This window comes from Pseudorca crassidens, chromosome 4, assembly GCF_039906515.1.
Source record: "Pseudorca crassidens isolate mPseCra1 chromosome 4, mPseCra1.hap1, whole genome shotgun sequence".
Classification (NCBI taxonomy): Eukaryota; Metazoa; Chordata; class Mammalia; order Artiodactyla; family Delphinidae; genus Pseudorca; species Pseudorca crassidens.
Window position 1 is genome coordinate 1,735,545 of NC_090299.1, and position 27,954 is coordinate 1,763,498.

Genomic DNA, 27,954 nt, shown 5'->3' on the forward strand with positions numbered 1-27,954 from the left:
CCCCCGGCTAGCGCATTTTCTTTGCTTCTTGAAGTTTGCCGTCTCTTCTTCCTGTTTCCAGTCCTGCTCTTGTGTTTTGGCCTGACTGTGCCTTTGGGAGAAGGGTTGCTGTTGCTCATCCTGGTTTTGGAGGCAGAAGCGAAATTGCCTGTCATTTCCCATAACTAGTCTTGCCACGAGGGGAGTCTCATTTCCTGACTTCCCAGTTTGTCCTGGATAATGGATCAACACACGAGGCTTTCTCTCCTCATCAAAAAAGTGACACCAGGGACCACAGAGGTATAATGTTGACCTATGTTTGTAGACGTAAACCTTCTGTTGCTATTGTACAGTTGGCCTCTTTGCTCAAGCTGGTTAAAATTGCTGAACTTTTTAAACTAATGAGATGTAATTTACACCTAGTAAAACTCACTCATTTTAAAGTGTATATAGTTCACTGAGTTTTGACAGATTTATACAGTTGTGTAAACACCACTACCACGGCTAAGATACAGAACCCCCAGGTGTTCCCTTGTTCACCTCGGTAGGCAGCCCTTCCCCTCCTCCCAACCCCTCCTAATAACCACGGACGTGATTTTTGTCCCCGTGGATTTGCTTTTTCTGGGGTGTCCCGTAGACTTCTTGGTGTTGTGCTTTGAGAGTTGTGCATCAGTCGTTTGTTCCTTTTTATTGCTGAATAACTTGTAGAGATATACCACAGTTTGTTTACCTGTTCACTGTTGATGGACGTTTCTGTTGTTTCCAGATTTGGACTGTTCTTTGCGTCAAGCTGTTGTGAACGTCCTTGCACATGTCTTTCCGTGGACATGCTTTGTCCGTGTCACGTTTGGTTGAGAACTGCGCGTCTGTGCTTGTGAAGAGGGTCTGCCCATGGAGGCTCATTAAAGTCTTCTTGTCTTTTGTGTCTTTCAGGGCCTCGTAAAGTGAGTTGAGATGTGTTCCTGCTCCTCTTTTCTGGAAGAGTTTGTGTAGTGTTGGTGTTGCTTCTCCCTTCAGTGTTGTTGCTCCTCGCTCTCGCTGGGGGCAGTGCCAGGCAGCACGTGCAGACGCAGGGGGCCCGCTCGGCCAGTCTGACGGGCCCTGGGGCTGCTGTGGCTCGTCCCCCTGGCGGCTGCTGCCCCCTGTGCTTGTGCGGGCCGCGGGGTCTCTCTCCACACTCTGCCCGCGCCGTGTGCCGGCGGCGAGAGCCTCCTGCCTGGTGCTTCCTCGGTTCCCCTGTCCAGCCTGAGCCTTGGGCAGTCCTGTGCCCGGGCTTCGGGGTGCAGCTTTCCTGGTGATGCTGCCCCTGCCGCGTGGCAGCCAGACTCTGCCTGCATCTGTAGGGGCCTCGGGGTGTGGCCTGTGCTCGTGTCCGTGTGGGTCCTGGGCCTGTCTCCTGGAGGGCTCGGTCCCCTCTTCTCGGAGGATCAGCCTGGGCCTCGGGTGCAGACCGCCCACCACCTCAGCAGTGAAGGCTTCTGCTGGCTCCCAGAGAAGGGCCCGGCCTGGCAAGTCCCACCGGCCACACCCAACCTTTAAGGACTTGTCACATGCTGCGCTGTGGCCTCCGACCCACTCATGGCTGCCTGCCTTCCTCGCCTTGTCCCCAGGTGGCCTGTCACACTTGTCCCGTTCAGCCGGTCCTTTGTGCTCTCTGGTGGGCCCAGAGTTACGAGTTTGTGTGTGTCCCGCTGTCTCTGATCTTCAGGGTAAGGGCTCTGAGCACGGACAGTGGACCCGGAGCTGAATTGCTCTCTTGCAGATACACATTCTGTTACCGGCAGTCGTGGTGGGGCACTGATGTTTCTCCCTGCTCTGTGCCTCCCAGCTCCACGTTGTCCATTTCTCCAGAGACCTCCTCTTCTGTGCCTAGACCTTTGTCCTGCCCACACACCTAAGAGGACTTCGGTTCACACGTCCGACTGGATCCTGTCTTTCTAGGTCACTTGCCTGAGTGTCCTCCGTTGCCATAGTTCTTGGACCTCCTCGGTCCCTTTCCCACCGTCAGGTCCCTCTGAGCTCACTGTCATTTCTCTCTTGGAAAGCCGCTAACTCGTCTGCCTGGGGCCTGGTTCAGTGCTGCCCCTGGCTGGCAGACGTGACTGGAGAAAAGCACCGCTGGGGTCCTGCTTCCCGACTGCGAGGTGCCAGGTCGTGGAAGGGCGTCCAGCGTGTCGCCCTGGCTTTGTCACTGCGCCCCCAGATGCAGAGATGGAGCACTCCCTTCCTTCTCCTCTCTTCCCAAACACCCCCCACCCACTTGGCCCTGCTGGGCTGGTCACCCCTGTGGCCGAGGGAAGTTGCCTCCCAGGTGCCCACCCCTGTCCATCCTCTGCAGGGCCTTGTTGCTTTTGCTGTTCGTTCCCTCTCTTTGCTCCCGTCCGGCTCGCGCCCAGCAGAGTGCAGATGCTCTAGCGTCGTCTGCCTGTGGCCTCGCGCCTCCTGCTGTCAGCCTCCTCCTGTTCCCTTCACAGACAGGCATGTCTCTGGGTAACTTTTAAACTTTTGGTTCAGTTTCTTTAAGTGATAAGAGATTTTCCATTGCTATTCGAGTTAGTCGTGGTAAATTACATTCTTAGAAATTGTCATTTGGGGTATGAAGTTGTGTGTGGGTGGTCTGTTTTCAGTTCCTACCGTACCTGTAGATACAGCTCTTTTCATTCCTCATATTTGTGCTTTTTCTTTCTCTTTTTTTAACCAGTCTTTCTAGAAGTGTGTTGATTTCGTCTTTTCAAAGAACTTTTTTTTAATTTTTAAAATCTCTTTCACTTTGTCTGTTTCATTAATTACTACTCTGTGTGTGTGTGTGCGCACACACGCGCACACGGCAGTATTTGGTTAACGCTGTGGTGCCTCTGATAGAAGTTCCGGGGCACAGAGAGACTGGTGCAGAGTCCATCCCTCTACCGTGTCTCCTCACCATCCTCTCTGTCTTCCCAGAGGCTCGCTTGTGGGCAGATTCTTGTTTATCCCTCCACAGATGTTCTGTTCTGTTCAGTGTGCTGAAAGGTAGTGATGGCAAGCACCACAGGGTCCCGAATTACAGACAGACGCTGTCAGTAAGTTGAGACATGTGGTTCTCCCAGTTTCTTGTTCTTGGGAGCAGGGTACAGATGCTGTGACAAGGTGGGGTGCGTGTCAGTGTGGGGGGCTCTCCATTTTCTAGGCCTCTTCTCAGGGCTGCTGACAAGTGTCTGGGGAGCCTGAGCTTGGTACCAGCTGCCTTGGGAGCTGCATTCTTGTACTTATCTCACCCCAGAGACCTGGCGGGAACCTGGCCTTGCTCAGCCCGCCTGCTGGGGGGCGGATGGGAGACAGCCCAGTGCCACTCACTGATTGCCAGGTGACCTTCACCACACAGCCCTGCTGAGGCCACCACAGGTCTCGTCTCTTCTTTCTCTGTGGCCACTCTTCTGTCTCTCTACCTGCAGTTCTTCTCATCAGTTTTTCTTACTCTGCCCTGATGTGTGCTGGAAACCTCTAATTACTGCTCTAGATTTTGAATTGCTAGTTGTATTGGCTCAATTTTAAGTGTTATCCAATTTTGATTATTTCTGTTTTTAACCATAAATTGTTTTGAAGTATCTGTAAATATCCAAACATATATCTCTCGGATCACCTTTAATCATATTGACTTTTAATTTAATGCTGTTACAGTTGGAGATCATGGCATGTATTACAGTGACCCCTTATCAGTCAGTTACACTAATATGTGGTTAGGTTTTTATAAAAGTTCCATGTGTGCTTGAAAATGTTTTCTCAGCGTTTAGATAGAGGACTCTGTGTACTCCCATTAGATCAACCCCTTGTTAATTGTGTTCTTAGATCCTTTTGTGTTCTTAACTAATTTTGTTGTGCTTAATCTGCTGATTTCTGAGTAAGGTCAGTTAACACCTCCCACTGTGCGTGTGTATTTGTCCCTTTTTCTTGTAAATGTTTCCATTTTTGCTCTCTAGGTTTTAAGGCTGTGCTGGATGAATACAGGTTGATTGATTAAATCTCAGTACATTGTTCCTTTGGTTGTGGTGGCCCCTCCTCAGGGCTTTTTGTTTACTGTTTGTGCAGGTCGCTGAGCTCTCTCCCTCCCTCCCTTCCTCTCCTTTTCGTAGCCTCTTGTTCTCATTTGCTCTGTGTTGCATCTTGTAAGTGTCCTTGTGCAGTCAGCATAGAAGTATACTCAATTTGGTCTCCTTTGAGAAGCCACTTATTTATTTTTTTATTGAGGTAAAGTTGATACACAGTAAGTTTCAGGTGTACAACATAGTGACTCACAATTCCTAAAGTTTATCCTCCATTTATAGTTAGTATAAAATATTGGCTGTATTCCCTGTGCTATACAATATATCCTTATATCCCTGTTGCTTATCTATTTTATACATAGTAGTTTGTATCTTTTAAATCCCTGCCCCTACCGTGCCCCTCCCCCTTCCCTCTCCACACTGACAGCTACTAGTTTGTTCTCTATATGCGCATCTGTTTCTCTGTTCTGTTATATTCGGTAGTTTTATTTTTCAGTTCCACGTGTAAGTGATAACATGCAGCATTTGTCATTCTCTGACTTATTTCCCTCAGCGTAATGCCCTCCAAGTCCATCCATGTTGTTGCAAATGCAAAATTTCTTTTTTTTAATGGCCGGGTAGCATTCCATTGTATACGTGTATATCTATGTACCGCACGCTCTTTATCCAGTATCTGTCGATGGACACTTAGGCTGCTTCCTTGTCTTGGCTGTTGTAAACAGTGCTGCAGTGAACATTGGGGTGCATGTGTCTTTTCAAATTAGTGTTTTCATTTTCTTCAGCTGTCTACCCAGATTGTATGTAGTTCTATTTTTTGTTTTTTGAGGAACCTCCACGTTGTTTCCCACAGAGACTGCACCAGTTTGCATTCGCACCAGCAGTGCACAAGACTGCCCTTTTCTCCACAACCTCACCAGTGGTTGTTATTTGTGGCCTTTTTGAGAATAGCCATTCTGACAGGTGTGACGTGATACCTCATTGTGGTTTTGATTTGCATTTGAGAAGCTACTTCTTCTTCTGATTCTTTTTTTTTTTAATTTAAATTATTTATTTATTTATTTGGCTGTGCTGGATCTTCGTTGCTATGTGTGGTATCTTTAGTCTCTAGTGTGCGGCACGAAGCTACTTTTTTTTTTTTTTTTTTTTTTTGCAGTACGCGGGCCTCTCACTGTGGTGGCCTCTCCTGTCGCGGAGCACAGGCTCCGGACGCGCAGGCTCAGCGGCCGTGGCTCACGGGCCCAGCCGCTCCGTGGCATGTGGGATCTTCCCGAACCGGGGCACGAACCCGTGTCCCCTGCATCGGCAGGCGGACTCTCAACCACTGCGCCACCTGGGAAGCCCCGAGAAGCTACTTCTTAATGGTGAAATTAATCTTTGTCACTTCCTGTGATTGCTGATCTGTTTGGGTTTATTTCTGCTACGGTGCAGGTCACAAGTCAAGCACTGCCCTTCACCTAGATCCCCTCTGTGTCTCTCCCGCCCCCCCCCACCTCTCTGCAGAGTTTGCAGTCTTTCCAGCTCCTCTTTCTTAGTTACAGCACCCACACCTCCGTCCCTAAGCAGTGTTGTTCTGTTCTTCTGGTGTTCTGAACTTTATACAGGTATCATGCAGTATGCATTATTTTGTGTCTGATTTATTTTGTTCAGCATTATGTTTGAGATTCATAAATGTTGTAGTTTTTTCATTTTCATTACTATATACTCTTCACCTTTGTGAACTTATACTACATTTTGGTTGTTTTCCAAATTTTCCTATCATGAATGATGCTCTTGGAGCACACGTTCACACATTCTGTTGTATATACATGTAGGAAAGGAATTGCAGAGTCATGGGGTTAAGATTAATAGCATATTTTTTAATGAAAACTATTTTCCAAAACAAAAATAGTAAGTAGAATAGCACTGTTTTGCAAATCTTCTTAATGTTTGGGTAATAGAAGACAGCTGAATTCTCATACCTGCTTCTGTGTTCATTCTGGGTGATAGGTTGTTTTGACTGAAGTTATATGAAGAAAATATTTTAATGGCTTCTTCAGATAACTGGATATTCTTTGATACCACACCAAACCATGACAGGTAATAGTTTCCTAATGGTTAGCTGTAATGCAGAATCTGAAATGATATCAGAGGATTTTTCCTACACTGTTAAACTGAAATCCATTGTCTGTCTTGCACTCTCAATGAACCTCTTACCCACACGTGATTCTGCACCACACATTGGTCATTTGTAAAATAGCTGTTTACTGAGTAAGGGAGGTCTTTGAGATAGTGACACCTTACATTATTCAGGTTGTTGTGTTACTAGTCACATTTGTCACTGCCACCACCGACCTCATCAGAAAGGCCTCTAAATGTGGGTAAGTGTGCAAGTCCACAGTGATGGATACAAGTTTTCCAAACTTCCAATTTTCGCTTGAAAGCTCAGAGTTTATGATTGGCCTCAAGTAGCATCAGCTGTTCTCCTTGAAGGGACAGGCTTATTTCATTCATTTTTGAGAAGATGTCTGACAGTATCCAAGTCTGAATAAACATAGATTGGTCTGTCAGGCATTCTTTCAAGTAAAATTGATGTTTCATGGACGGAGTGGCTCATTCAGCTCACAGCGCACAGTGCTTTTCTCTGGAATATTGCCGAAATGCTTTATGCAGACTTCCCGTTTCATCACATTGAATATTCAAAAGCCATGTGCTTAAAGGTTGAGATTTAATACAGTTCATGATTTTGCAGCATCTAGGACACTCTTAAGTGGCACTGGCCTTTTTTTCACTAAGCACGTGGTGGTGAAGAACACAGTGGCTACTAAGTCTACTTTGCTGTGTATATTGTGGTAATTACTGTAGCTCTGTAACAAATGTATTCAGAGAGAAAGCCCTCTTACCTTGTACTCATCAAAAATGTCTTGGTTATTCTTGGTTCCTTACATTTCTGTATAAATGATAATTGTCTTCTCAATTCCCCCCCCCCAAAAAAAAAACCCTGTTAAGATTTGACCAGGATTGCACTGACTGTAAGTCAGTAGGAGAAGAATTAACTTCTTATGAATACTGAGTTTTCTAATCCCGTAAGTATGGGGTCTTTCTCCATTTATAAGTGTTTCATATTTTTCTGTATTATGCCATTGCACCTTTTATTTATTTGTTTATTTGGCTATACCAGGTCTTAGTTGCCACCTGCAGGATCTTCTTTGCGGCATGTGGGATCTAGTTCCCTGACCAGGGATCAAAGCCAGGCCCCCTGCATTGGGAGCACGGAGTCCTACCTACTGGACCACCAGGGAGGTCCCCCATTGCACCTTTTTAAAAAAATCATTTACCTATACATACTTTTATTTATACTATTTATTTATTATTTAAAATTTATTTATTAGCTTATATTTATTTTTGGTTGCGTTGGGTCTTCATTGCTGTGTGTGGGCTTTCTCTAGCTGCGGTGAGTGGGGGCAACTCTTCGTTGCGGTGCGCAGGCTTCTCATTGCAGTGGCTTCTCTTGTTGCAGAGCATGGGCTCTAGGCACGCGGGCTTCAGTAGTTGTGGCACACAGGCTCAGTAGTTGTGGCCCACGGGCTCTAGAGCGCAGGCTCAGTAGCTGTGGCTCATGGGCTTTGTTGCTACGCGACATGTGGGATCTTCCTGGACCAGCGCTCGAACCCATGTCTCCTGCATTAGCAGGCGGATTCTTAACCACTGCGCCACCAGGGAAGTCCCTTATTTATACTATTTAAATGATATCTTTTAATTTTTCTTCCTCTAACTTTATTGGTATAGGTGTAATTGACTTCTCTTTTTAAGTTGTTAATGGGACGTTGCTAGACACCCCCCATCTGAATATACGTTAAACAGGCCTTTTGACTTTACTTCTGTCAGTGGAATCCCAAATTTTTTTCAAGATCTGCAGTTTTAGGTTACAGGCTGTTTGTCTCAGATGTCCTTTGCTGGTCATTCATGCAACAGTCGTTAAAACAGGCGGCTTTTGGGAACTACTGTATAGCACAGGGAACTACATTCAATATCTTGTAATAAGCTATAATGGAAAAGAATCTGAAAAGGAATATGTGTGTGTGTGTGTGTGTGTGTGTAACTGAATCACTTTGCTGTACACCTGAAACTAACATAACATTGTAAATCAAAACTATATACTTCAGTTTAAAAAACAAGCAAACAGATGGCTTTTACTCCTCTTCTCAACCTTGGTCCCTGGCACGATACCCAAGTCAGTGGGTGGAGGGAGCAGTGGAGTCCTGAGGAGGAGTTCTAGAGAACACCTGACAGTGGAGGTAGGGATGACTGAGCAGCAGACGGCGGAGAAGTAGAACGAAAAGCAAGGGAGTGTGACAAGCACAAGGTCGTCGTTGTTGGGTCTGGGGTTAGTTTTTTTTAACCCTACCTGAAGGTAATAAGCTGGCTTGTTCCTGTTGCATGGGTGCTGGCAGAAGACTTGAGAATCCTGAGTCAGAGACGAAGGACTTTGTTACTCGGCACAGCAGAAACATCCCGTTCTCCTCACCCCCTCCCCTCCCCAAGGCCCACATCGGTGCAGGGGGTACAGGGGGTTTGTGTCCCAGTTCAGGAGCACGGGCTGGGGGTGGTGGTGCGGGTGGGGATCTGGCCCTTTTATTGTAAGCAGTAAGCAAGCCTGCCTTTTGTCTCAGGGTCCTCAGCTGCATAAACAGCCCTGAGAAGTGGCCCGTGGGGAGTGGGCAGGGGAGACAGAGCCTTGTAGCTTTGGTACATCAGCAGGACGAGGAGAGCCTGGGAGGTCCCTGGAGGACACTCTGCCAGCAGTCCTGACAGACACTGAGAAAAGTTATCTGCGAGAGGACACAGAGTGTTGGTGTGGCAGCAGAGAAGTGGTATCTGACCTTAGATAGGTCTGTGTTCAGTTGGAGCACAAGCCCGGCTGAACTGTGTGAACAATAACTCAGTGGAGAGGAAGCTGAGCAAGTCCAGTTAAGGGGCTGATCTTTCAGATGCTTGACTGTGAGGGGAGGAGAGGACAGACACAGCTGGAGGAGGGACTTGGAAATGTTGAAATAATGAAGAAAAGAGCTCGTAGTGGGGAGAGGTTTTTCCTCCCATTTAAATTTTATTTTTTTACTATGTGATATTTGATATATATATGAATTATGTCTACAGTATACATGTTGTGAGGGATGATAAAATGAACACCAGTCAGCATTAAAAATCAGGCCCTCCCTAACACCTGTGTGCCTGGGTGCTCTTCCCTTCTCCATCTTTGTTTCTCCCCTTCCAAGGTAAATGCTGTCCTTTTGTATTGCTCATTCCCTTACTTTATTAAACCCTTTAAAAAAAAGTTACACTGCCTATATGTGTATCTCTAAATAATAAATTATTTATTTTTGTTTGTTTTTGACCTCTATGAAAGTGTGTGCTTATGCTGTCTTCTCTGTTTATGATTCCTCATGCTGTCTGGGTAGCTGCAGTTTGTGCATTTTCCCTAATATAATTCATTCATTTTTCACATAATACAATTCACATATAATCCACTATGTTGCTATACTGTAATTTATTCATCAATAATTTTGTTGAATAGTGGAGAAAAGACAATCTTTTCAATAAATTGTTCTGAGATAATTGGATATTCGCGTGTGAAAGAATGAAACTTGACCCATATCTTAGACCACTCAAAAACATTAACTCAAAATGGATTACAGACTTAATATAGGAATAAAGCTCCTTGACATGGGTCTTAGTAGTGACTTTTTGGATTTGACACCTAAAGCACAAGCAACAAAATAAAAAATAAACAACTGGGACTACATCAAATTAAAAAGCTTCTGACAGCAAAAGAAACCATCAACAAAGTGAAAAAGAAAATCTACAGGGCTTCCCTGGTGGCGCAGTGGTTGAGAGTCCGCCTGCCGATAAGGGGGACGCAGGTTCGTGCCCCTGTCCGGGAAGATCCCACATGCCGCGGAGCGGCTGGGCCCGTGAGCCACGGCCGCTGAGCCTGCGCGTCCGGAGCCTGTGCTCCGCAACGGGAGAGGCCACAGCAGTGAAAGGCCCGCGTATTGCAAAAAAAAAAGAAAGAAAGAAAAAAAGAAAATCTGCAGAATGGGAAAAAATATTTGCAAACCATATATCTGATAAGAGGATAACATCCAAAATATTTCAAGAGCTCTATACAACTCAGCAGCAAAAAACCAAATAAGCCAGGGAAAAAATGGGCAAAGGACCCATAGACATTTCTCTAAATAATATATGTAAAAGGCCAACAGGTACATGAAAAGATGCTCAACATCACTTGTCATTAGGAAAATGCAAATCAGAACCAGGCCTGTTAGAAGGGCCGTATCATCAGCAAGACAGGAGATGACAAATGCTGGCATGAATGTGGAGAAAAGCAACCCTTGTGCACTGTTGGTGGGATTGTAAAATGGTGGAGCCACGGTGGAGAACAGTATGGAGGATCCTCAAAGAGTTAAAAATAGAATTATCATACGCATCAGCAGGTCCACTTCTGGGAATATATACAAAGGAAGTGAAATACTAACTTGAAAAGGTACCTGCAGCACCATGTTCATAACAGCATTATGTACAATAGCCGAGTCATGGAAACAATCTAAGTGTTCATTGTTGGATGAATGGATAAAGAAGATGGGGGGTGTGTGTGTGTGTGTGTGTGTGTACACACACACACATATAAAAACAATGGGATGTTATTTGGCCATAAAAAATGAGGAAGCCTTCCCATTAGGACAACATGGATAGACATGGACTTTGAAGGCATTCTGCTTAGTGAAGTAAGTCAGACAGAGGAAGACAAATACTGTATGATCTCACTTACATGTGAAATCTAAAAACACAAAAAACAAACCCAAAGCCAGACTTGGAGAAAAAGAAATCGGACTTGTGGTTACCAAAGGCAGAGGGTGACAGAATGGGGAATTGAAGAAGGTGGTCAACAGGTGCAAACTTCCAGTTACAAGATAAGCATGTCCCCGGGATGTGATGTACAACATGGTGACTGTAGCCGACGGTGCTGTATGACTCATAGGCAGGTTGCTGAGAGAGTGAATGCTAACAGCTCTCATCACAAGGAAAAAGGTTGTCCTCTATCTGTGTGAGAAGATGGGTGTTAGCTGAACCCATTGTGGTAATCATTTCACAATATAGGTAAATCAAACCATCATGCTGTATGCCTTAAAGTTTACAGTGATGTACATCAATTATCTTTCCATAAAACTGGGGGAAAATATTGAAGCCCAGTATCGAAAACAAAATGCCCATTAAAAAATACTACTTAAACAAATTTTGTTGGAAGATACAGAGTTGTTTTCTGGGTTTTGCAGTTATTTAAAAAAAAAATGCCGTCGGGCATCTATATATCCATCTCTTGGTACTCGTTTGTAAGAGTTTTGTTAGGGTGTGTTTTGGTCGGGATTTTCCAGAGAAACAGAACCAACAGGAGATGGATGGGTGGATGGACGGATGGATGGATAGTTAGATAGATAGGGAAAAGAAAAGAAGAGGTTTATCCTAGGGACTGGCTCAAGTGGTTATGGAGGCCAGAAGTCTCACTGTGCACATTCTGCAAAGCCGGAGGACCGGAAGCGCTGGTGTCCGAGGGCAGAAGGTGGACATCTCTCTGCCTTTTTACTCCGTTCAGACCCTCGGAGGAGTGGACGATATCCATCTTCACTGGGGAGGGCTGGCTTCGGTATTCAGCCTGCCCATTCCAGTGCTGGTCTCTCCGGAGACACCTCACAGACACCCCCAGAAGGGATGTTTTACCAGCTCTCCGGGCATCCCTGAGCCCAGGCATCACAGAGTGTTTATCTGTGGAGTGGAGTTGCTGGGTCACAGCTACTTCAGACACATTCGTAAGGCAGCCCCAGCCTCTGGAGTGAGCGCCAGCAGCACTTGAGCCCCGGTCGCCTGTGTTCTCACCTCGGCTTGGCGTCAGGGAGGCAGAGCTTGAGGCTGGGGTGGGGGAGCAGTAAGGTAGACAGATGGTGCCCTCATGAGGTCCCACTAAGACAGGAGAGCCTGATTCTGGAAGAGACAGATTTGCAGGCAAGCCTGTAGAGGATGCAAGTAAGGTTGGGTGAGGAGTGTAGAAGTTGAGAAAATTGCTGCCAGAATTTTTTTATAAACTTGTTTTTGAGGGCGAGAGTGGATTGAGGGGACTGGGAAGGAGCAAGGGAGTGGGTGAGGTTTCAGTGAGAACAGTGAGCTGACAGGGCATCCGGGTTGCTGGACAGCCTGAGGTGCTTGTTGAAGGTGGAGACATCACTGCCCATCGGCAAGGACCTTCCCCCTCAGCAGCGTCCGGTGTTGGAGAGAGAGCCAGGCAGGGCGGCTCGGCTGAACAGGCTCAGCAGAGGCCTGGCCCCAGGGTAACTGAGAGCAGAGTCGCTTACCCTTTACCGCCGGCATGCGCCTCAGCCCTTCCGACCTGCTGGCACCCCCTAACCCCACGCCGAGTTTCTACTGCAGCTCCTTTGCCCTGGTTCCTGTCTCACCCATCTCAGGGTGTCTACACAGGCCTGGCACAGAGCAGGTACCTGGGAATGATTTTTGAATGAAGGACCGAGCCTTCCTTTGATTTGTATCCACAGGTAATGTTTCAGGACTTAAGAATGTTTACAGTATGCTTCCTGTACAGTAGAGTTCACACCTTGTTGGGGCTGTGGACGTGTGTTCCTGATCTGTGAGTTCTCTGATGGCTTGTATTCTGATAATGGGGCAGGCAGGCTCAGATCGTGTGGAAGGCTTTGCCCCTGACTTCTGTGGGCCTGGGTGCACTGCTTTTCAGGGTTACTGAGGCAGCAGCAGCAGTTGTCTTGATATTCACATTCTCTGCTGAAGCCAAGCAAAGACCCATCAAAGGTGTGACCCGCTCTGTGCAGGAGAAATTCAGACAGGCAAAGAGGTGGGATGGTGGAGACATTGTGCAGAGACCCACTCAGGAGAGCCTGCCTGCACTTAGTTGTCAGAACCAGGCTGTGTTGAATTTAGCAATTTGGTTTCAACGAATCATCCTTTTTTTTTTCTTTCTTTATTGGCCCTGCTGTGAGGCTTGTGGGATCTTAATTTCCCTGACCAGGGATTGAACCAGCTCTCAGCAGTGAGAGTGCTGAGTGCTAACCATTGGACCACCGCCAGGGAATTCCCCCATCTGTGTCTTTAAAATAATGTTAATTTGAATTTTAATGATTTTCAGAGGGTTTTGTATTTAAGTTGTAGACCAGCTTGGTTTTTTATAGTTATAAAAAGGCCTTAAAAACATAAATTATGTTGCATTTTACATTTGTGTTTGTTTAAGTAACAAAAATAGTTCTAAGTCTGGTGTGGGGGAGTGGGAGATGGTACTCTGGAGAATTATTTTTTCTTTTATTTATTTATTATTTTATTTATTTGTTTGTTTATGGCTGCGTTGGGTCTTTGTTGCTGTGCGCGGGCTTTCTCTAGTTGCGGCGAGCGGGGGCTACTCTTTGTTGCGGTGCGTGGGCTTCCCATTGGGGTGGCTTCTCTTGTTGTGGAGCACGGGCTCTAGGCACGTGGGCTCAGTAGTTGTGGCTCGTGGACTCTAGAGCGCAGGCTCAGTAGTTGTGGCGCACGGGCTTAGTTGCTCCATGGCATGTGGGATATTCCCGGACCAGGGATCAAACCCCTGTCCCCTGCATTGGGAGGTGGATTATTAACCGCTGCTCCACCAGGGAAGTCCCTATTTTTTCTTTAAAGGGGCCTGTGTAGCCCTCAGGCATCCTGCCACAAGGATGACTACTTAGCAAATTAATATTCTACTTTCCTGTTTTCAGGGTTGACTGATGTATAAAGGCTTTTGGTTGTGGACATTAGCATTTGTGTCTGTGTTCACCTATATATTGTTAAAATGTAAGTCTTGCGTTTTACACTAAGTAGCCAGGTTCTCTTAATGGTTACCATGACCACAGTTCTAATCAAAGGCATGTAGTTCCAATTGAAACCAACCATTTAAGAGTTTGTTAACAGTCGTCCTTATCTCGAATGTTTGCTCTGTTGAGTCTTGGTTCATAATGCAAACATATAAAATTCCTTTGTAATGAACCTCATGAAAGTGGTTGTGCTAATAAAACGTGTCACTGCTACCACGAATTGTCAGATCAAGAGGGCAGAACTTGAGTCAGCCTCACAGAAAGATAATCTGAATGGTAGTCTTTGCCTTTTTTAGCTTAATATAATGCTTTTAAGTCTTATCATGTTCTTGCATGTATCAGTAGTTAATGATTTCTGAGCAGTATTCCGCTGTATGGATGAACCACAGTTTATCCACTCACCAATAGAGGGACAGTGGTGTTTCCTCGTTTGGGCTATCATGAATAAAGCTGCTGGTAACATGTGAGTACAAGTCTTTGTTTGGACAGAGTTCATTTCTCTTTGGTAAATACCTAGGAGTGGAATTGCTAGGTTGTGGGTAAGTGTGTGACTAACATTATAAGGACCTCTCATGCTGTTTTCCAAAACGCTTATACTGTTTCCCAGCCGCGTGTGAGAGTTCTCCTTTATATCTCCATCCTCACCAAGGTTGGATATTGATAGCCTTTAATTATGCCAGTCTGATAATGGCTCCTAGTGTTATCTCATTATGGTTTTAAATTGCATTTTCTTAATGACTTGTTGAGCATCTTTTCATGTGCTTATTTTCTGTCTCTTTAGTGAAGTGACTGTTCAGACCTTTTGCATATTTTTAATTGGGTGGTTTGTCTTACTATTGAGTTGCCAGAAATCTTTATATATTCTGAATACAAGCCTTTTATCAGGTATGTTTCTCAGACATTTTCTCCCAGTGTGGTTTGCCTTTTCATTACATTAACACTGTTGTTGTTGTTGTTTTTAATATTTATGTATTCATTTATTTTGGGTGCACTGGGTCTTACTTGTGGCACGTGGGATCTTTGTTGCGGCATGTGGGATCCTTTAGTTGCGGCATGCGGGCTCTAGTTCCCTGACCAGGGATCGAACCCAGACCCCTTGCATTGTGAGCGTGGAATCTTACCCACTGGACTACCAGGGAAGTCCCAATAACACTGTGTTTTGAACATCAAAAAATTTTAATTTTGGTCAAGTCCAGTTTATCAATTTTTAAATGATTTGGGCTTTTTGTGTTCTGTATAAGAAATCTTTGCTACCCAAAGTTTATAAAGATTTTTTTGCCCTGTGTTTTTTTCTAGATGTCTTACAGTTTGAGCTTCTGCGTTTGATTCTTGATCCATTTTGAGTGAAGTTTTGTATCTTTTGTGAAGTAAGGGTTGAGGTTCATCCTTGTATATGGGCATGCAGTTGTTCAAGAACTATTGTTGAAAATGCTGTTTGTTTTTCCTCATTGAAATACCTTGGCACCTCTGTCAAAAATCAGTTGATGCTGTATGTGTGGGTCTACTTCTGGACTTCCACTCTACGTGTATACCCATGCTTTTGGCAGTACCATACTGTCCTGATTCCTGAAGCTTTTTATAGTAAGTTATGAAATTAGGTAGTAAAGGTCCTCAAGCTTTGTTCTTCTTAAAAAGTGTTTGGCTGTTCTAGGTCCTTTGCATTCCCATATAAAGTTTAAAATCATCTTGCCAGTTTCTACAGAAAAACCCACTGAGATTTTAACTGGCACTGTGTTGAGTCTGTAGACCAATTTGGGGAGAAATGACATCAAAGTAATATTGAGTCTCCCAGTCCATGAACATGATATGACTTTTCATTTATTTAGTTTTTAAGTTTATTCTTAGAGTGCTTTTGTAGTCTTCAATATGTAGGCTTTACACACAGTGTATTGAAACATTTCCAAAGCATTTCATCTTTTTCTTGCTATTTTAAATAGTACTTCTAAAAAAATTTCAGTGTCCAATCATTTATTGCTAGTCTATAGAAGTGTAACTGTTTTTTGTATATTGACCTTATATCCTGTGAAGATTCATTTATTTTTAAAATCATTTATTTATTTATTTATTTGTTGACTGCATTGGGTCTTAGTTGCGGCACACGAGACCTTTTGTTGCGGCACGTGGGCTTCTCTCTAGTTGTGGCACGCGGGCTCCAGAGCGCGTGGGCTCTGTAGTCATGGCGCACGGGCTTAGTTGCAGAGTTGTAATTTGTGGCATGCGGGCTGTCTAGTTGTGGTGCGTGGGCTCAGTAGTTGGTGGCGCCTGGGCTTCATTGCCCCGCGGCATGTGGGATCTTAGTTCTCCAACCAGGGATTGAACTTGTGTCCCCTGCATTGGAAGGCCGATTCTTAACCACTGGACCACCAGGGAAGTCCCAAGATTCATTTATTAATTCTAGTGGTCTTTTGGTAGACTCTGTAGGGTTTTCTACGTAGTTGATCACATCATCTAAAAATAATGTGTTTTTTCATTTCCAATCTGTATGTCTTTTTTTTTCTTCTTCGTTATTCCGTTGGCTGGAGCCATCAGTATGATGTTGAATAGAAGTGGTGTGAGCAGACATCCTTCCCTGTTCCCAGTGTTAAGGGGAAAGCATTTAGTTTTTCACCATTAAGTATAGAAGAAGAATCTTGTAGATCAGGTTGAAAAAGTTTACTTCTGTTTTTAGTTTGCTGAGAGTTATCATGAATGGATATTTAATTTGGACAAATTCTCTTCCTACATCTATTAAGATGATCATAGAGCTTTTCTTTTTTAGTTTGTTAACAAAATTAATCATGGTGATTTTTTTTTTTTTTTAATCATGGTGATTTTTGAAATGTTGAATGAACCTTGCATTCCTGGGATAATCCACGCTTGGTTATGGTGTATTATCTTTTTTATAGATTGCTGTATTGGATTTGCTACTGTTTTTCTAAAGATTGTTGCATCTGTGTTTATGAAGGATATTAGTCTCTAAGTTTCTTGTCTGACAATATCTTTGTGTGGTTTTGGTGTCAGGGTAATATTTGCCTTTTAGAATAAGCTGGGAAGTATTCTCTCTTCTTTAATTTTCTGGAAAAGTTTGCGTAGAATTGGTATTATTTCTGCCTTAAATGTTTGGTAGAATTCACCATGAAGCTCTCTTGACCTAGAATTGGCATTATTGGGAAGGTTTTGAACTGTGAGTCCAGTTTAGTTAGTAAAGATTGTCTTTCTTCATGAGTGAGCTTTGTTAATTTTTGTCTTTAAAGAAATTTGCATAATCATTTCACAGTATATGCAAGTCAAGTCGTTTCGCTGTACATTTTAAACATATACAGTGATATATGTCAGTTGTATCTCAGTAAAACTGGGGAGAGAAAGAAATTCGCCCTTTTTATGTCAAATATATTGGTGTGAAGTTGTTCAGAATATTTCCTTGTTATTTTTAAATTTATCACAGGATCTGTAGTGATTGTGTGCCCTCCCTTTCATTCCTGATATCAGTTGTTTGGGTTTTGTTTTTGTCTCTTTTTCTCCCTGAGAGCCTGGCTAGAGGTTTATCATTTTCATTGATCTTTTCAATAAAAGGGAAAAGAACCACATTTTGTTTTAATTGATTTTCCATTTTCTATTTTATTAATTTCTGCTCTTAGGTTTATTCTTTCTTTCTTTCTACTTTATACTTAATTTATTATTCTTTTTTTGTTTGTTTGTTTGTTTGTTTGTTTTTTGGGTTTTTTTGCGGTACGCGGGCCTCTCACTGTTGTGGCCTCTCCCGTTGCGGAGCACAGGCTCCGGATGCGCAGGCTCAGCGGCCATGGCTCACGGGCGCAGCCGCTCCGCGGCATGTGGGATCCTCCCGGACCGGGGCACGAACCCGTGTCCGCTGCATCGGCAGGCGGACTCTCAACCGCTGCGCCGCCAGGGCAGCCCTCTTGGTTTCTTAAGGTAGAAGTTTACATCATTGATTTGAGACCTTTCTTCTTTTCTGATGTGTGTTTTATTCCCGACAATTCTATCTAAGCATTCCTTTAGCTGCATCCCACAAATTTCGATATGTTGTGTTTTTCATTCTGTTCAAAATATTTTATACTTACTCTTAGCATGATTTATCCTTTGACCCATGGGTTATTTAGAAGTGTGTTTTTAAACTTGCTTATAATTTGGTGTGTTTTCTAGATGTCTTTTTAAATTAAGGTATATGTATATATATGTATTTTTTAATTTGGCTGTGCCACACAGCTTGCGGGATCTTAGTTTCCCGACCAGGGATCAAACCTGGGCCCTGGCAGTGAAAGTGCTGAGTCCTAACCACTGGATCACTAGGGAGTTCCCAGAATTAAGGTATAATTGACATACAACATTCTATTAGTTGCAGGTGTACAACATAATGATTCAGTATTTGTATAGATGGCAAAATGATCACTGCAGTAAGTCTAGTTAACGTCCATCATCATACATAGTTACAAAAACAGTTTTTTTGTGTGTGATGAGGACTTTTAAGATATACTCTCTTAACACCTTTCAGATATGCAGTAGAGCATTATTAACATAGTTACCATGCTGTACATTAGATCCTCTTGACATAATTTATTTTATAAATGGAAGTTTGTACCTTTTGACCTTTTTATTACTATTATCATTGTAATCAGAGAACGTACTTAATATGATTGAATTTTTTTTAACGTGTTGACATTTGTTTTGTGTTCAGTCTTGGTTAATGTTCCATGTGCACTTGAAAGAATTTGTGTTCTGCTGTTGTTGGGAAGAGTGTACTGTGAGTGTTAGATCAGATTGGTTGACGGTGGTGGTCACGTTGACACCCTTTCTGATGTTTCCGTCTGGTCTAGTAATTGAAAGGAGTGTTGAAATTTCCAGACGTAATTGTGGACTTTTACATTTATCCTTTTAATTCCTGCCTCACGTATTTTGAGCTCTGTTATTAGAGTGCTTACCCGTTTAGCATTGTTATTGCTTCTTGTTGAATCAGTCTTGTTGTCATTATTATTTTATCATCATCATATTCATCATCCCCTTCACTGGTGCCAATATTCCTTGTTCTGAAGCCAACTTTTGCTGATGCTAATACCACCCAGCTTTTTTTGGTTAGTGCTTGCATGGAATTTGTCTCCTAACCTTTATTTTCAACCTATTTGTGTCTTTGTAATCTCCTGTAGAAAACATAGTGGCTCTTGCTTTCTAATCCAGTCTGACCATCTCTGCTAACAATTAGAATATTTATTTCCATTTAATGTAATTATTGGTAGTTTGGATTTAAATATACCATCTTGCTTTTTTTTCCCCCCCTATTTTTCCCATCTGTTGTTTGCTGTTCTTCTTTTCCATCTTTTCTTTTGGATTAATTGAATATTTTTCTTTCTTTTTTTCTTTTTAAGATTTGTTATTTATTTATTTTTAGCTGCATCGGGTCTTAGTTGCAGCATGCAGGATCTTCGTTGAGGCACATGGGCTTCTCTCTAGTTGTAGTGTGCAGGTTTTCTCTTCTCTAGTTGTGGCGTGCAGGCTCTAGGGCATGTGGGCTCTGTAGTTGCGGCACATGGGTTCTCTAGTGGAGGTGCGTGGCCTCAGTAGTTATGGCACGTGGGCTTAGTTGCCCCGTGGCATGTGAGATCTTAGTTCCCTGACCAGGGGTCGAACCCACGTCCCCTGCATTTTAAGGTGCATTCTTTACCCCTGGACCACCAGGAAAGTCCCCGAATATTTTTATGACCCTGTTTACCTCCTCTTGGCTAATTACCTATATCACCTTGTTTCATAATTTTTAATGGTTCTAGAGTTTACAGTATATATCTTCAACTTTTCAGCCTCTACTTTCAAAGAATATTATGTACTTAATATGTAGTGTAAGAACCTTTCAATATTGTACTCAGAGCACCACCGTTTTTTGTGTTAGTGTAGTCATATATTTTTTGCATATCTCTTGTAAACTTTACCATAGATTTTTATTATTTTTGCTTTCAATAGTTAACTTGCTTTTTTCATATCTCTGTATAGACTCTATACATATTTTAATGGCTGCAGAGTATTCCATCATTCTGATATCATAGTTTGCTTAGTCTCTCTCTTATTTTTGAGGTAGAGTTGATTTACAGTGTTGTGTTAGTTTCTCGTGTACAGCAAAGGTGAGTCAGTTATACATACATATTCTTTTTTCATATTCTTTTCCATTATGGTTTATTGCAGGATATTGAATATAGTTCCCTGTGCTATGCAGTAGGACCTTGTTTTTTATCTATTTTATATATAGTAGTTTGTATCCACTAATCCCAAACTCCTAATTTATCCCTCTCCCCACCCACCCCACCCCCCCAGGTTAGTTATCTTTTTAAAAGAGTTTACAAATGAGAGGGGTCTTTGGCCCACATCTTCATCATGTGTAGCCCCACATCTCCACTTGGGGCCATTTAACTGGAACTGCCTTTAACATTTCTTGTCCTGCAGGGAAGCCTCTGTTTGTCTGACTGAGAGCTTTTATTTTGCCCTCATTTTTAACTGTTACTTTTGTTCAGAATTCTAGGCTGTAGGTCAGGTCTTTGCTGCCCACCCTGTTTCTGATGCGCAGTGGCGTCGTTGTTCTTCTCTTTGCTCCTGTAGACCGAAGGGGTGATTTCCTCTGCCTGCTTCTCAGCTGTGTGCTTCTCACTGGTGTTTAACAGTTTTGCTCTGTGTGACTCGGTTGTTAGCTTTGGTTTACTGTGCTGGGATTGCAGGAGCTTTTAAGATACGGCAGTTTACAGTTTCATCAGATTTGGGAAATCGTCAATGATTCAGCCCCTTTTTTCCTGGGACACAATTACCTGTGTGTTAGACATCTTGATTTTGTCTTACAAATGCTTTGTTTGTTTTTCTCAATCCTGTTTCTCGCTGTGCTTCATTTTGGATATTTATTTGTATTACTTGTCTTCAGGTTTATTGATATTCCGCTGGGTGTAATCTGCTCTTGTCTATCTCATGTATTTTTTTCTTTCAAGATATTTTTTATTTTTCATCTCCAGAAGTTCCATTTGCGTATTTTTGCATCTTTGGTCTCTCAGCTCACCATGTTTGTTTTCCTCTACTTTCATGAGCATATGGAGTTTATTCATAGTCTCCAGTTCCAGGTCCTTGCCTGTTGGTCGCATCGTCTCTGTTATTTGGGGTCTGTTTCTATGGATTGGTTCCCCTCCTGGTTATGTGTTGTATTTTCCTGCCTCTTGGCTTTGTTATTGGATGCTGGACGTTGTATATTTCACATTGTTGAAGTGTTGGATTTTGTTGTATTCTTTTAAACTGTGTTGGACTTGGGCATAACACAGTAACTGAAGTTAAATGTAAGATGTGCACCGTGAGGTGACACGTTTAAGGATTTACCATATGGTAGCCACGCGCCCCGTTTTGAAAGGTCTGAAGCTTCCTCCCATGTCAGTAGGAAAGGTTTTTCAGGTTCTTGGCCGCTGTTCCGAGTCTTCCCAGGGTACCAGGCAGCGTCGCTGGTGCTCGTGTGCAGTGGCAGGCGGGTCAGAACGGGTCCTGCTCTCATGGAGCTGATCTTCTTGTGGTGAAGACAGGTCTAAAACAGGAAAACCCCAGGAATTCAGATAGCAGTTTGTGATGTCAGAGATTAGCCAGGGTGACCAAGGTCAGGAGGCGGCAGCGCACCACGGATGTGAACAGGGTCACTTGAATGTGGAGGGTGGTGAGCTAGTGACGGGAGACCCATGCCCAGACCCGAGAAGGGAGCTCTAAGGATACAGTCGTGGTGCATCCAGGGAGCAGCCACTCGGGGTCAGGGGAGGGCTCGAGGACACGCTTGGAGCAGAGGGGCTGCTGGGAGGCTGGAGCAGCGGCCGGCGGGCTCGCCGGAGCAGGGGCTGCACCTGGTCCCTCGGCCTCCGAGTGGTAGGAGTGGGCCAGTGCATCCGGGGACCAGGAGGGAGGCCTCTGCCGAAGAGGCCAGGTGCCGACCACAGCAGAGGAGCAATGTTTGCAGGGCAGAAGGTGGTGGGTTTGGAGCTGAGACGCAAGAATTGAGAACTGGTTCAGCCAGCCCCCCTGAGTAGGTATCTTTTAGCTGAGGTGTGATTGATGGAGAGAATTCGTCTTTTGTCGGAAGCCATTCAAAGGCTTAGTAGATTAGCCCTCTGGGTGAAGGGAGCAAGTGCAGTGAAATAAAAGCAGACGTTGGTCCTGGCCAACCTTGAAGACAGCGGGAAGACATGAGAGTCTGTTCAGATGGTGTGGGCGGGTCTTTGCAGGGATCTGTGTGGTCTCATTCGTGCGTTAAACACCACTCTGGCTGCTGCTTGGAGAACGGACCCTCGGTGTGCAAGGCGGCTGTAGCACTGTGGTATCCAGGCCTGGGGTGGGTGACAGTGGCCTCGGCTGGGCTGGACACGTGGGTGGGGTGGAGTGTGGGTGCGTGGGGGGTGGAGGTAGGGCGCGCGGCCTCGCTGCTCTCGGGGAGCAGCCTGCTTCCTCCACCACCGCCTCAGACCCGTCTCGTCTGACCGCCCGTTCCTGCCCCTCGCTGACTTGTCCGTCAGACCCGTGGCCTCTCCAGGCACAGTTAGAATCCGCATTGTCTCATTGTCAGGAATGCATGTCCCATCTGCAGAAAACGCAAGTGTCTCATCTGGTTCAGAGCTTCTCCCCCAGCTTCCATGAGTGACGTCGGCGTCACCCAAGGGCATGTTGCGGGGCTGGAGGGCAGCGGTGCCTGTCCTGCGGCCTTCCCCTTGCCACCCCCGCCCCCCACTCTTCCGTTCTTTGCTGGTCTCCCTGTGGTCCCCTCTGGTGCCCAGGCCCTGCGGTCCTCACAGGTCGTCCATGGCAGGTGGCTCTTGCCCATAGGAGGCCCTGTCGAGGTTTTCCTAGGCCTCAGTCGAGCCCTTGCACTGACTGCCTGCTGGGGACTGTGTGACACCCCCGTCCCCGCTCTGCCCCCGGTGTAACTCCGGGGTCCGCTCACCCAGCAGGAACGTTTTCGGGCTGGGGGTGTTCTTTAATGATGGCGCAAGCCCTACCCGTGGCTTGGGAGTGGCTCCCCTGCTCCCAGCCCCTCCACTGGAGGACTTTCTTGCGCTTCATCCAGCAGTGGATGGGGTGGGGCCGCAGGCGGGGGCGTTGGCACCCGGCTGAGGGCTGAGCCGGGCTTGTCTCAGAGCCTTTGCACTTGACCTGACGGTGACGGGAGGAGGAGCGATGCTGTCCTCCCTTCAGGAGCCTTTCCTGTGACTTGGCCCTTCTCTTCAGGCCACTGGGGCGCTGGCCGGAGCTGGCTGCCCTGCTCACGAGCCCTGGGGGGACGTGCAAGCACCTTCCTGCACTGTGTGTGGGTCCTCAGCCCTAAACCTGGAGCCCACGTCCCCGAGGGACCAGGTGGCGGCTGTGCGGGTCATGGGACCATGTTCTTAGGCAGGGGGAGGTAAGGGGTCGTGATCTCCATGGCGGCCGCGGGGTGTCAGGGTCTGAGCCCACCTCCTCCTGGACGTTGTGGGGCAGAGGCTCAGGTTTCTGCCGAGCGGCGTCCCCCGGGATGGTGGTTGCAGGTACCAGTTAGGGCACTGGGAGTAGAATCGCTCTTTTTTAATGTGTGAAGGAGATTCGTGGACCGTCCTCGTGGGGTTATGATGTGACTATCAGAAGGTAGAAAAATAATCGGTTCCAGACAAAATTCTTGGGTGTCAGAGAGAAAGTTTCCTATGTAGTGTCGGTTGAAATATTTTCTTTTTGATGTGTAGGTTTTCCATTTTTTCTAAAAGGCATTGTCCTGAATACTTAGTAACGAATTTGGGCCGTGAGCATTACTCATAATGAGTCTGTTCTCTTTTCTCTAAAGCAGGGTCAAGACTTCCTTCTTCACTCCCCGCTCGGCAGCTCGCAGCCCGAGGCCGGTGGCGGGAGGCTCACCCTGGGCGCTCAGCCGTTACCCACAGCCGCCCCCTCGGACACCGCGTGCGCCTGCGAGGCCTGCAGCGAGCGCAGGTACGGGTATGGGGGGGCCCTCCGCCTGCGGGGGGTGGGGTCCTCCTTCATTGCTGCCCTTGACGACTGGTGGGAGGAGGCACGTTCTCACAGAGGGCGGGAGCCTCCCCGAAACAGTTAGGGTCTCAGGTCGATGGATGCCTCCGACTTGGAGGCTGGGGAGGCCGTCACTGCCGCTGCCAGAGGCCTGGGAAGAGGAGCCAGACGCGCGGGTCCTGACTGGTCTCGGGTCCCGGCTCGGCCGAGGCGGACCAGGGCCCACGGGAGCCTTGACAGCCAAGGGCCCTGGGGGCTGTGCCGGGGCTGATGGCGCCGGTCCTGTGGGCGTTTGTCCTCAGGGAGATTTCGGCAGAGGCGGAGCGGGAACCTCAGCAGCTGCAGAACTACTGGTCGGAAGTGCGCTACACAGTCCGCTGCATCTACCGGCAGGCGGGCACCCCGCTGGCGGACGACCAGGACCAGTCTCTGGTGCCCGACAAGGAGGGGGTGAAGGAGCTCGTGGACAGGTGCGTGTTGCCCAGGCGCGGCCCTCCCCCACCAGCCGCCCAGCCGGGCTTCCCCTCTGCTCGGGGGGACTCCCCTCTCGGGGTTGGGAGAGCTTGTCCCGCGAGCTCGGCCCCGGGCACGTGGCAGGCCTGCAGCAGACGGGCTGGGTGAACTCTCAGATTCTCATTCTGATGGAAGGCTTATTACCTGTGTAATGAAAGCGAACGTACTTGTCTCCTTCCTTAGTGTTGAGGCTGACAGTAAGACTCCTTCTGGGCACTTGCTGTGCCCGCGATGGCGCTGAGCACTTTCTCAGGCACTCCTGCTCTATTGCCCCGCGGAGGAGAGGCAGTTATGCCGCTTAGGAGATGAGGAAACCCAGGCCCCGTGAGGTCCGGTGGCGGATGGAGAGCCATTTGTCACAGGCCCGTTCACACAGGTGCTCCTCACTGGGCGGGGCTCCCGGCAGGGCGCTCGCGCAGGCAGGGACCTTGTGCTCAGTGACAGCACAGAGTTTGAAGTGGGTGTAATTTTTATTCTTCCTTAGAGTTTGTACCATTTGTTTCCTCTGTTTGGAGATGTTCCCAATAAAAGCAGTAAATTTGAGCGAGACGTTCCATGAACTGATTCTCATTTTGGTCCTTTTTTCATGTTTTGAATGCAGCCCCTTTGGGGTTCTGTAACCTCTTGTTCGCTGTACTGTAGAGTTCCTCCTGGAGATGGGGGTGGTGGCTGGCTATGGGCTGTATTAACTAGTTAGTGATTCGGCCGGTGTGTCTAGGGTTTGACTACGTGAAATGGCTCTGGGTGGTGTGTGCCTTTTTTAGAAGTTAGGTTACCTAGTGAATATTAGGAACGCACATATAACCTGCATGTCACACTCGGAGCTTCACAGCTTGTGAATGCTTCGGAAGAGGCCAGAGTAAAATCAGAGACGGTTGGAAGGAAATGCTCAGTAAACGATTGTTCAGATGGGACGTTAACGGCAGAGAGGTTTGGGAAACAGCAGTATTCTAGTTACGAAACACACCGTTAAGAATGGAAACATTCCACGCCGCCATTTGAGGTCCGGGTATGTATATGTCGCGTGTTTTCCACATGTTTTCCACGTCCTACGCTTTTCCTCGTCTCCATGTCTAAGGACCCTTCTCTTGTCTGAACGCCAGCACACACCGGGAAGGGCCGTCTGTAAAGGCCGTGTCTAGGACCTGACAGCTGGCGGCGATTCTCCTTTGCCCCTTTCCGTGGCCCTTGGCATCCTGCCGCTCTGCCTCCCCCTCCCACCGCCCCCCATTTTCGCACATCATCACTGCGTTCAGCCACACTGGCTCTCGTGCCGTCCTCCACAGACCTGCTGGTTTCTTCTCTTCGCTCGGTCTGGAATGTTCTTCCTTGCTCAGGGTTCTTTTTCCTCCCTTCCATCCTTCACTTTAAACTTCAGAGTCACCATCTCAAAGAGACCACTTGACCTAAACTCCGAGGGGCCTCCCGCATCATTCTTTATCAACCCTTCCCTTCTTTTTTATCGTGTTACTGCCGCCACTACCTGGAATTACGCTCTGTATGTGTGTGTGCTCCGAGCATCCAGCGGCCTGAGAGTTTGTTCTCCTGGCGTCTTCCTGCTGTGGCTTTGACACAGCCGCCTGGGCCCAGTGCTTGTTGAACGCACAGCTGGGTGAGCTTCCACAGCATCTTCATCTTCCTGCCCCTTGGCCATAGCGCTTTTTACAAGTCTACTTGCAAAAGTACCATGTGGTCAAGTCATTAAATTTATAAGATACAGAAATGGACAAAGAAATAAAATGCAACGCATGTCTAATTCCAGCAGGCGAAGAGAACCAAGAAGGAGGCATCCAGTCTCCTTGTAAGTTCGATTGTCCCTGTGTCATTTTGAGTCTTCTGTGACTTTCCTTTAAGAGATGAAATACCTTCTGTTTCAGAGAACAGTTGCTATACTGGTAATTAAAATTATGATTGTCATGCTAAGCTAGAAAGTCAATATATCTGTGTGAAGTAGACTCACCACAGTGGGAGTCCCATCGGTTCTTACTGTTTCTCTGGCCATGTTTTTTGTAAGGCTACACGAGTTCCATTTTCACTCGGCTCTTGTCTTTTACAACCTAGGTAGTGTGGTCACTTAAAAGTGGAATAGGTGACAACTTACAGTCTTCTCTTTTGACCCAGCGTGGTGCCCAGAGGTGAAAGGATCCACTACCCAAATCCAGGAGCTACAGCTTAATGTATTGTACAGCGTGGGTGCGGAAGTCACAGCGGCTCCTCCTGGTGACGGGCTCCAGGCGGGTGCTGTGGTTGTCCCAGCGGCTCCTCCTGGTGATGGGCTCCAGGCGGGTGCTGTGGTTGTCCCAGCGGCTCCTTCTGGTGACGGGCTCCAGGCGGGTGCTGTGGTTGTCCCAGCGGCTCCTCCTGGTGACGGGCTCCAGGCGGGTGCTGTGGTTGTCCCAGCGGCTCCTCCTGGTGACGGGCTCCAGGCGGGTGCTGTAGTTGTCGCTTCATCGGATGTAGGTTTCCATCTGGAGGCTCCTCAGAAGTGCACAGCTGAAACGAGTGGTCACTTGAAACATAGTCATGCCAGTTACTATAGAACAAGTTTGTAAAAGCTGATGCTCTCCAAGTTAGGGAAGAAATTCGTGAAGATGGTCGTTGCTGTGTGGCCTGATGGGGCGTGTATTGACTTGTTGTCTCTGACCTTCAGCTTACACATTTTCTCTTACCGCCTTTAGTACCTTTTGGTGGGATGATTTAAAAGGAGATACACTGTCTGTAAAGTTTCTTCTGATTATGAAAATAGTAGAAGCAGCCCATTTGGATCAGATACTGAATTCCTAGGAAGAAGGAAGAGCAGCCCGCTCCCGTGCTGCAGCCAGGTGTCACCTCTGGGGGCCGTGGCTTTTCCGCTGTCCGCATATAAGCGGTCAGAGATGAGTGCTGGGGTCTCCCGGGCTTGGCAGTTCTCTGGCCCCCGCGCGGCTCCGCTGTGCCCACTCTGCTACCTGCTGGCTGCCTGAGTCCGGGGACTCGCCCAGCCATGTGGCTTCGCGTCTGACCCGGCGTCACCTTGGGGGTTGACAGCGAGCTCTCAGTGGACGCCGGTCACTGCTGTTTGGCCAGTGACTCTGGGGGCTCCCCCTCTGTCAAGCAGGCTGACTGTGAGAAGATGGCGGTCGTTGTTAGGTGGGCACCCCCAGGCTCCCAGGGTCCCCCTGCGGGCGAGTGGTGACTCTCTCTCCTGTGCAGGCTCTGCGAGCGGGACCCCTACCAGCTGTACCAGCGGCTGGAGCAGCAGGCCAGAGAGTACGTGCTAGAGATGAAGGTCCGGCTCCTGCGGCAGCTGTCGGCCGCGTCCAGGGTGAAGTCGCCGTCCGCCTTGCAGGGCCCCCCGCAAGCGCACCAGTTCATCTCCCTGCTCCTCGAGGAGTACGGTGCCCTGTGCCAGGCGGCGCGCACCATCAGCACCTTCCTCGGCACCCTGGTGAGTCGGCTATGTCCCCTGCCCGGGACGGGGGGCAGGAGCGGGGGGTCTGGAGGCCCGTCACGCCCCTCCCCTCCTCCGAGATGTGCAGGCAGGGCTGGGGGCCTGATTCCTCTCCTCTTTCTCTCCCCTCTGGACTTGGCTGCTGGATGAA

At 46.9% G+C, this 27,954-nt stretch overlaps 1 protein-coding gene across 6 annotated transcripts in view; it reads left to right on the forward strand.

Moving 5' to 3' along the window:
• The window catches only part of FAM193A (family with sequence similarity 193 member A), a 173,445-nt gene that overhangs the window by 74,593 nt on the left and 70,898 nt on the right, over positions 1–27,954 (forward strand). For 4 of the 6 annotated variants that reach the window (XM_067734896.1, XM_067734897.1, XM_067734892.1 and 1 more), the window contains exons 3-5: positions 23,679–23,824; positions 24,163–24,330; positions 27,566–27,800. In XM_067734896.1, the coding sequence (XP_067590997.1) occupies positions 23,679–23,824; positions 24,163–24,330; positions 27,566–27,800 (549 nt within the window). The remainder of the gene's footprint in view (positions 1–23,678; positions 23,825–24,162; positions 24,331–27,565; positions 27,801–27,954) is intronic. The other 2 variants (XM_067734893.1, XM_067734895.1) reach the window with 1 other exon arrangement.